This window comes from Egretta garzetta, unplaced genomic scaffold (assembly GCF_000687185.1).
Source record: "Egretta garzetta isolate BGI_Z169 unplaced genomic scaffold, ASM68718v1 scaffold465, whole genome shotgun sequence".
NCBI lineage: Eukaryota > Metazoa > Chordata > Aves > Pelecaniformes > Ardeidae > Egretta > Egretta garzetta.
This window is the reverse complement of record NW_009259680.1, coordinates 877,135-887,120: the sequence shown is the minus strand read 5'-3', so window position 1 is coordinate 887,120 and position 9,986 is coordinate 877,135. Positions and strand designations below refer to the sequence as shown.

General features: G+C 45.6%; 1 protein-coding gene and 2 non-coding genes across 3 annotated transcripts; 2 read left to right on the top strand and 1 right to left on the bottom strand.

The window, feature by feature from the left end:
* Positions 1 to 211: 211 nt before the first annotated feature.
* On the top strand, positions 212 to 285 carry TRNAI-AAU. Its single transcript has one exon. It is a non-coding gene; the product is annotated as a tRNA-Ile (tRNA).
* Positions 286 to 529: 244 nt separating this feature from the next.
* TRNAD-GUC lies at positions 530 to 601 on the top strand. Its single transcript has one exon. It is a non-coding gene; the product is annotated as a tRNA-Asp (tRNA).
* A 461-nt stretch (positions 602 to 1,062) lies between these two features.
* On the bottom strand, positions 1,063 to 9,986 carry CPOX (coproporphyrinogen oxidase; the record flags this gene model as incomplete). The annotated part of the gene is made up of 6 exons (XM_009638542.2): positions 1,063 to 1,585; positions 3,533 to 3,637; positions 5,372 to 5,590; positions 7,911 to 8,052; positions 9,022 to 9,132; positions 9,848 to 9,986. Coding segments are annotated over 6 exons (804 nt in total), but the record flags the coding sequence as incomplete, so codon positions are not given.

Here is a 9,986-nt window from a genome sequence, read left to right as displayed (position 1 = left end):
CCCGCCTGTCACTCGGGAGACCTGGGTTCGATTCCCCGACGGGGAGGAGGCAATACCTTTTACCCCCGGGGAGCTCTCCCCCTCCTCCTCCCGCCTGAGCCCCGTCTGCGGCGTGGGCCCCGCTAAACGCCGCCCGCGGAGCGGGGAGGGGGGGCGCACAGAAAAACGAAAGTTTTGAGAGTCCGTTGTAGCAATCAACGCTGGGCACCCCGGTTAGTTAGCTCAGTTGGTTAGAGCGTGGTGCTAATAACGCCAAGGTCGCGGGTTCGATCCCCGTACGGGCCAACTATCTTTTCCTTCGGGGGAGAGAAAATCACTGAATTTTATTGAGCTTTCAATTTTTCCCTGCTCTTTGAGGAGGAAGCGTGACATGGAAGCGAACACGGGAGCCCAAGGGGAAGCTTGACTTTGGTGAGCAGAGGGCAGCCGGCCCGGTCAGGCGCCAAGGCAGCCCCCCCCTGGGGGGCCCCCCTGCCATAGGTAATGTTGTAACACATCCTGCCGGGAAGCCAACACACTATCAGCTCATTCCTCGTTAGTATAGTGGTGAGTATCCCCGCCTGTCACGCGGGAGACCGGGGTTCGATTCCCCGACGGGGAGGAAGCAGTACCTTTTTCTTCAGCCGGCTGGGAACAGGACACCCTCTCGCTTTTCCCCACGGGGTCCTCAACGAGGTTCGTGCTAGGGGAAAAAGCACAAGAATTCTGGGGCTGGGCACAGTGTGAAGTGCTATTTGGAAGACCTCGGGGCAACACCCAAGAGCTTCCTGATCTGTCCCTGACAGGTAAAGGAGCTGGCCCGAGGCAGGTTGCTATCCTCTCTGACATGCGCAGTGCTGAAAGATTTTCTCCTCAAAATGGACAACCAGCCTTCTGCTCTCATCAGGCAAGACTGGGACCCCAACCCAGAACCTCCCAGTTACTGATCAGTCAAGCTGTGCTACTGCAGCACATTTTAAGACACTTTCCCCTTCTCAAGTCATTGTAGATAGCCTCAAAAAAGACATAGTTTCATCTTTTTCACAGCTTCCTGAAAGCAGACTTTACAGTTTAAAATAATATCAAATATTCCCTTTATTATTTTAAAAAATAATTTCTAAAACATCCCACCATTTTCTAGGAGTAAGCAGTGCTTTTTAGGCACAGATAATGCTTTCATTCCACTGGGAGAACACTTCACAGTAGTTTACCATTTTGCAGTCAAACAAATCAGTTGAGGAAGTTCTTAAGCATGCAGAGTAGTCCTGTGAGGGTATCACCAGTCCTTTACCAGGCAACATCAACAGGGGGTGATAATACTAGCTGATCAACCTTAAAGAATGAGTTCACATATTTGCAAGTTATAACACGTCTACAGCATTATTAAGGCACCAGGTAAGCATATAAATAGCTATGCTAAACCGCCATGCAACAGCAGTTCCAATGAGCTGGTCTGCAGGCGTTCCTGTTCTTTCATAATGGCTCAGTGTAAGCAATCCATCTTGTTCATGATCCATGTCAGTGCACCCAGTCTTTGGGATTGCGCAGAACCTCCAGGATTTCTGCTTCTTTCGAGCTCTGTGGAGGGGTGTGCATGTACTCCCACCTGCAGGGAGAGGGGAAACTCACTCAGATTACCCAGCTGGCTGCCACCTCTCCCACACCAGGCTGTGTTTGGACTTGAGTTGTCTTTTTCTGAGGATGCAAAGCTACATTCACAGTTGATACTCTCACATCAAGTAGACAGATATGGCTACAAATCATTAAGTTCAGTAAAAACAAACAACACCGGAAGAGACAGGAGAAATGTTAGCTCAACCTTTTTCCCAACTTCTGGAAAGGCTGGAAGAACAAATTAAAAAAAAGAAAGAGCAACGCCCCCTGCCCCACAATCCATGCAGGTTTATTTGCAAAGATCTTTTAGCAGTCTCTTGTGACACACCAACATCACAAGCAATACGAGCCAGAAAAGAACCGAGACAAAAGAGAGTGAAGATGCAAGTCCTAAGGGAAATCACCAGCTTTGATTTTTATCATTTGATCCTGATGCAGTATTTTCAGCTGCCCAGGGCAAATTTTTCCAGAAGGTAGACTGGAAACACTGTAAGTCCTTACTGAATCTTGGTTTTAAAAACAAAGTTGATGAGGGACCACTTTCTATTGAAAAGACGATTAAGAGGCATAACAGAGGAAGAAAAGTGTCAACAGTCACAAAGGGATGGGTATAACCTTTTCCCATTTTTTTTTCTCCCAGGAAGGACCCATTCATGCTGTGAGTGAGCTACTTATGTTGACGAAAACAGGCAAAACCAGATCATCCCAGAAATGAAATCAAAAAAGTAGGACCGTTTTACACCACTAGGTGAGGGACACGTCTGGTGTTGGCAGTGGGATGAAGCTATATGGTATGACCAGGGCTACCTTCATGGCTAAGGGGTAGCAGGCAAAGATCAGTTACCCTAGCGAGGGGAGATGATTGCTAACGGAGTCTTAGGAAATTCATTATAGGGCCTGTGCTACTCAGCGTATCTAAAAGCAACCTAGGAAAGGGCATAAACAGTAAATGAAAGTTTGCTGGCATTGCCAGATTAAGCAAGGTCGGTTAAAACCTAAAAAGGTGAAAAGCGTTAATATTGAGCAAAGCAACTGAGTGATAAAATGGGAGGTGGAATTCACTGTTGATTGATCTGAAGTGATGCACACAGAAAAAAGTTACGTACACATTGAGAGACTGAGTTACCATTTATTGCCCAGAAAAGATCTTGGCATCATAACAATTCTATGAAAAAGCCAGCTCAGTGCTTAGCAGTAGTCAAAACCAGCAAACAGCATGTTAGGATTATGAAAGGAGTAATGAACTAAGACATCATTATGCCACTGTATGAGTCAGCAGTACACCTGCATCTTGGATACACATATATAGCTTAAGTTGTCTGTTCCTTATCCCCAGTTCAGAAAGGGCATAGAAAACTTAAGCCTAGAGAAAAGTGGCAAATATGTTCAAAGGTATGGAACAGCTACTGTACAAAGACTAAAAAGAGGCAGACTTGTCAGCCTGGAAAGCAAGACTATGAACAAAACAGAAGCCTGTAAAATAAAAATTATTACGGAGAAAATGAACAGGAAGAAAATCTGGTTCCTCACTGAAGAAGACGAATGAAGTCATCAGGTGTGAGTAGAAAACCAAGAGGCACTTTTTCACACAACACAGTTTAATTGTGGAATTTGCTTACCACAGGCTTGTCAGGACTACAAAAACCCATGGAACAAGCAGGGGAAATCTTATCAAAAGGAACTAAGCCCAAAAAATACCTTTTTATTTTTTTGTCAGAAAATATCTAGGCTATGTTCTAGATATTTTTATCATTACTGGCAGCTGTGTGAGTGTAGCAGACCAGAAAAGCATCTGCATGTATTTGTCCAGTTCTTGTATCAAGCATGGACCAACCACTGTTAAAGAGACTGGACACCAGGAGAGAGCTTTGATTTAATCTTATAAAGTATTTTAGTAAGGACAATGCCTACCTGCAACTCCACATATTTATGCCCTTACCTTGCAGTCAGTGGCAGAGACATGAGAATGCTTTCAATTCTTGATCCTGGTGTCAGGAGGCCAAACTTTGTACCTCTGTCATAAACCAAGTTGAACTCCACATACCTACGGAGGGTAAAGAGATGCAACAAAAAAAAAAAAAAGTTTATCCTCAAAGTTGCTTGTGTCTTCTTCAACTAGCAGACACCAAATAAAACCAGCCTGTCTGTCTTTCTGCTGTGTTGGGTGTCAGAATGAACCCTGGTTTGGGGCCACCTGTTCTCTAGCATCCTCTGCATGGGAATGCAAGTGTGCCCTTGCCACTCCACAAAGCACAGGGAGTAACAGACGAGAGCAGACAAACTATTCAAGGAGAGCATTCTGCATGGTGCCATACTAGCTTACTTCTCCTAGGCCTCAACCCTGCTGGCAAACTCAACACCAAGTTTAGCTTGGTTATGCTAGCATTCCTTTTTTGTGGTGGTGTCAGACATAAGTGGAGCCTTAAAGGAATCAGAAATGACCACAGGAAAAACTCCTATCATGCAGTATTTTGTGCTGAAAGACACGTAAGCAGCAAGGTCAGAACAAGATTTGCTGTTTCTTGGCTACAGTCGAAAAGCAGAAGTAAGTCAGACAGCTTCAGAGTGCTGGCTGGGACTTTTAAGTGCCAGAATACGGAGTTTTCTGCCCCCAGCATAGGAACAGAGCAGTGACAATTCAGCAGGGGTAATCTTAGTAACCAGTACTGAGGTATTAGTACTTAACAGAGGTACAGAGAGGAGTGCTTATCTATTTGCAGAAATGGAGAGTTTAGCCTAGCCCAGTAACAGATCCAGGGAGATAAGCAGGCCCCATGAGCTGGCCTTGGCTGCAACCTAAAGAAGCTATTCCCCCTTACAACCTTAGCAGGATCCTGAAAGGCCAACACTCCCAGGAACAGCCTCACCAAATTAAGCATATGTGCTTATTTGAATAATTGTTGCAGACCAGTGATCTGAACTTAAATGCTTATGCCTTCTCTATGCCACTCTCAACGATTTCTTTGCAGAAGAGGCAGAAAATAAAGACTCCCCAGTTCTGCACAAAGCACATGTATTTCTCCATATGCTTACACAATCACAGGACATAGATAAAGGAGTACAACTGTATCTACCAATGTACTTAAGCCCTTGCAGCATTAACAGTTTCATGTTAAAAAAACTTCTGAGGATGCTTATTAAGTTATGGTGACTTTGGACCATGCCAGAAAACCAAAACCCCTCTGTATCTTTATTCCTTTAGAAAGAGTTCACTGCGTCTTCATTTCAATGCCAAGATCAGATAGAGCAAGTATGTGTGTAAGAAGCTGAAAGTCCTCTTGGGTACAGTTATTCCATGACTTTCTGGGGTTTAGCTTCATTATTGAAGAGGAAGTATGACTCCCACACCCTTATGCTCCTCGTGTCATGGGGCAGTTCTGTGTCCCTCATCACTGGGCTGCAGGAGAAGGCAGAATTCAGGACGCCATGCACCCCTCTGCCTGATACAAAGCAGCAGCTTCTCTTGGTTTTTGAAGGAGCTGCAGACAAACGGGCATTTTGTATCGGTTGCTTGTGTTGCAACATGGAGAGTGGGGGATACAGATGAGGGTGTGCTAGTACCTTCTTTGCACCCTCCCCAGCAATCTAGCATTGGATTTCAAAAACAGTTCTGTACACAAAAATGTTGAAATTCTCTGGCGAGCTTTAGAGCACTTCTGCAAATTTAGCCCATGCCACAACAGGACATAAACCCTGCAACCATGAAGAACTAGCCCATTTTTTTTCCTTGCCAGCATAATTCACCTCCTATGTATTCTTCTGCTCCTTCAGTACTCACCGTCCTCTCCGAAGCTGCTGCCATAGCTTCTCCTCTGGTGTGAAGGAGTCATGGCAGTGCCTTTTCACAATGGGAATGTAACAAGGCACAACAGCTTTGGCACAACTCTTCACAAACTGGAATACTTCCTCCTTGGAGGGAGAGTCCACGTCGTCAAAGAATATGCCTCCGATCCCTCTTCGCTCATCTCGGTGCTTGATATAGAAGTAGTCATCGCACCTAGAAGAGGTAGCAGACAATTATTAACATGGCCCACAACATTCAAAGACATGAACAGAACTCCCAAACAGTTACGTGGCAGAGGATGGCACGAGTGAAACGTTGATGAAAAGTCAGTTCCTGCAGAACCAGATGTCGCACCGTTTCACTGACTGCTGAGAGCCAGGACGGTACAGCACCCTCTGGAAAGCACTCCTGCACTCACTGCCAGTAAAATCTCTGATGAAAGGGTGTTTGCAAAGCTGCATATCACCACGCAGTCACTGAACACGTAACACTCAAACACCAAGGCAGATGTTTCCATGTGGAGTCATTCAGTCCATACCCTCTACTCAGAAGGAGGAGGGACACCTGATTCAAAACTTCACCCTAAGAGCTCTTTCTAGATTTCATTCCCAGATACCAAATTATTTGTACAGCTTTCAGATGAACTCAGAATGAACTTGGAAGATAATTACTTCATTCTAGTGAAAGAATTGCTTTTCTGCACCAAAACTAAAAGAATCTATAAACCCAAGATCAGATAAGCAAGCCAGTGTCACTTAAGGAAAAAATCAAAAGTGAGTCAGCCCTCCTTGGAAAAAGGCTTTTTAATAGTTAAACTCGGAAGATGGAGTCCTTCTAGCAGTGGCTTTTCATGGCTCGTGTTCAAGTTTATGAAGGAATAGGTGCAGCTTATCCTATAACAGGGAGGCAATTAATCTCTTTTGTATTTACTGGGAGTATGTAGGTGTGCAAGTGTGATAAATTAGCTGATTCATTGTATCCACACCTAGCTTGCTTATAGTTGCTTGCTTGGGCAGCCATGCTTTGCAAGTCTTCATACAGGGGAGAAATGGAAGGGAAGTAGGAAGCAGAAACCTTCCAACAGCAAGAAAACCCTGCCTTCCTTTAGGACTAGTTTTCCATGCATGTATCCATCCACAGTAGCTGTTCTCCAGCAAAATAAATGGCATGGCCGTAGTGAGAGAGACGTGGGGATATAACAGATAACCTGTGCTATTTTTTTATTCACTGTCATGATCAGGGTTTTTTTAATAGCAGCAGGAAGAGTTAGAAAAAAGGGTAAGTCAGAAATGCAAGAGAGAACAAGCCTGACAAAAGTCTTAAAGCTAGATCAGGAAGACAGCGTGGTAAACAGTAATGAGCTTTTACATTTGCGAAAGGTGGAAAAAGGGGCAACGCTAATTAGTAGAAGCTCATAGGAGATTCACACTGCTCCGGCAAGGAGAACTGCATGCCGCTACGCAGCTGCTGCTGCACAGCAAGCACTCATGCTGGGACTGAGAAAACTGCCCTTGTCCATGGGATGCAACTAGTCCTCCCCTGAGCTGCCCTCAGACCAGGAACAGGCATCCTTCTCTCCATCCCCCTGCAGCTGGCATTACTAGCTCACTTACACTGCAAACAACCTGACCATTAAGGCAGACACCTTGAACTGCCACGCAAAAACTCCTCAGAGAACAAGACAGTAGTCTTAAGGTGGTAAGATGCACTTCTCTACTAAGTGGTTCACACCCGAGCTACAACGCCCACTTTTATCTCCTGTCCTCAGACAAGACCTGGTAGCTGACAAAAGGGTAGCCCCTCCTTCCTGGATATCATGGTTTGTGGCAGATAGGATTATCAGACACAGAGCAGCAAGCCCTGGCTGAACAGTGAAGGACCCCATCACCTGTATCTCTCAGCTCAAGAAGAACATTCAAAGTCTGCAACATTAGAGAAAATGCTGTTGAACTCTTGGTGAATGTGTATCACTGGAAAAAAGTACAGCTCCATCAAAACTGAAGCTACCACATTAGGGACAGACTCCTTTACCAACCTGGCAAAAAAAAAAGAAAGGTCAGACTGAAGGCAGAAAAACTGGAATGGGATGTTCAGAACTTCAGCGCTGGCCCAAGAGCTCACACTAAAGTCACGCACATTTACCCTGAGTTCACCGTAAGCAGAATTAGTGCAAGACCATTGGGGCAAAAGTCTTGTCCTAGTTTAACACCAGAGGCCAAAAAAAATTTTTAAGTTGCCTAGTGAAGTCTGTGGCTTACAAAACTTCGTAGAGTCAGCTAGGGTTTTAATCAGGCTATAGACTTATGGTCCTAGTTGTCAGCCCTCTGATTTGAAAAACTCGGGCCTCTGTGAATAAAAGATTGTTTTAGACTACATTTTGTCCCAGTGCACGTTTGGCGACCTTCATTAGGGTCTGCTTATACTTTTCAAAAGGCAGCAGAACCTACCGTTCCTAGAGTACGCTTAACTGGCAACATCCATTGCCGCCTTCTGCTCCCACAGAAGGAACCCAAGCACATCTCTCCCCGCATACCATTTCTTGTACTTGGGATACAGCTTCAGATCATGCTTGTCACAGGCTTCTTTCAGAGTCTTGTGAAAATGAACGGCATCCTCTTCATTCAGGTAAGTCGGAGTGAGGTCAGTCCCACCACCAAACCACCATTGTTTCGTTCCTGTAGGAGAGAGGCAAGCAGCAATGTTTTTCTTTTAAACTTCCAAGCAGAAATGCATTGCTAGTGGTTCACCAAGAGCTAACGACTACTTCTGCAATACAAACCGTAATCATTATTCCGTGACATCCCTGAACATCAATCACAAAAGATTGGAGTTTGAGGTAGCACAACAAACAGTGACTTCATGAAAACATGAAATAAATTTCAAAGCAGTGAAAACTGTTTGTTCTGTATTTTGGACCGCTGACCCTGACTACAGGATATCAGTTTCACAAGATGGGCTGACAACCCTGTCAAGAATCCAGAAACATTTTACTGCATGCCAAAGAAAGGAAACATCCTTATTGAAGTCAGGAAAGTAATGGACTAGAAATGATCCATAACGCTCCGGCAAAATGATTGAAAGAAAACTCTCTTTGAGCTTCTGACAGTACGTACGCTGTCAGGAGGTACAGGCGGGCTCTCGGCGTTAGACCACCTAGCCTGGAGTCCTGCTTCTGACAGCGCCAGTTGGAGAAACTCAGGGGGAAAAAAGGCATAGCGCCCGTGGGGAACGATGCTTCTGATGGTACGTCCTCCCACCTTCTGAGACAAAGGTCCCTCCTGACCAGAATGCTTACCAGTCCTTCATAGACCTTTCCTCTACTAAATTCTAGACTTGCTGCTTTGAGTATGTTTTACACTTATTTATAACCTCCTGCACTTTTCACTTAAGACCCCTGGAGCACGCTGCAAAAAGTAAACTGCAAATGCCTTTATTGCCGTGCCAGATGCAGGCATCACACTGGTTTTACAAATGGACAAATGAAGGCCCGGAGGTTAAGAGATCCAGTGCTACGCCACAGACTCTTGGCACAGCTGGGAACAAAACTGGACCGGTTCTCAACCTCTTACCCTACCCGCACGTTTCCACTTCCTTCCTGCGGAGTCATACATTTCATTCGTACTTCATAGGATTAAAATTCTTACCGTCTGCTTCTTCAATTTCAAAGTATCTGTAGTTGAAGTGCATGGTCGGAACATGAGGGTTCTTTGGATGGATAACAGAGCTCACACCCATGGCGCAAAAAGGCAGTTTCCCTAGATAAAAAGAAGCACAGAAAAAAACCCTTCAGTTTTTCAAATAACTTCATTTATTATCACTTAAGGAACACCACTATTTTTCCTTAGGTTCCAAGCTACTGCTTGTTCCGCTACAAGAAAATGTCTCATGCCGGGTCACCATAATTATTAATCCGTGTGCAATTTACTTCCCACCCTTCTGTGCACCTAACTAAACGCTTTTTTTGGTATTTGTCCTACAACTCACCACTATGTTAGAGCACCCATCAGACGAAGATTGCTTAAAACATAAGGCACTGCTAAGGCTTCCCACCACCCCAGTCCTCAGAATTGCCCTTTGCTACATGAACATGGGTTGAATCCTCTCTAGCCTTCAGGTCTTTTTGGTTCTCTGCCTCCACCTCTCCGGTACCCAACTCCTGCGCTCTCCCACTGTCGAGCTACAGCGTCGTTCTTGAGAAACAACCCGCGCCTGCAGTACATTGCTTAAAGCAGCGAGACGGAGGGCGAAGCGCTCCGATACTGAGTTTTTTAGGGATATGAAAGTTCCCCTGCCAGGCTTGCTGCTTGGAAACCACCACGACACAAATGAAATCTTTCCTCGAGCGTTGATCAGTCTGGCCTCCCTCAAGTCCTGCTCGAAAGCCAGGCTCTGCTTTCAAAGTACTCGCAGGGCAACACTCGGCTGACCGTGTCCTGGTCCCCTACCCCACCTCCCCGCCGGACCCCTTACCGTCTTTGGCCTTCAGCGACTTGCCCCTGCTTCGCATCTGCCGCGCTGCCTCCTCGGACAGGAGCCCGAACACGACGGAGACGTTCACGCCGGCCTTCTCGAAGACCTCGCCGTCCTGCAGCACGCAGCTGATGCCGCC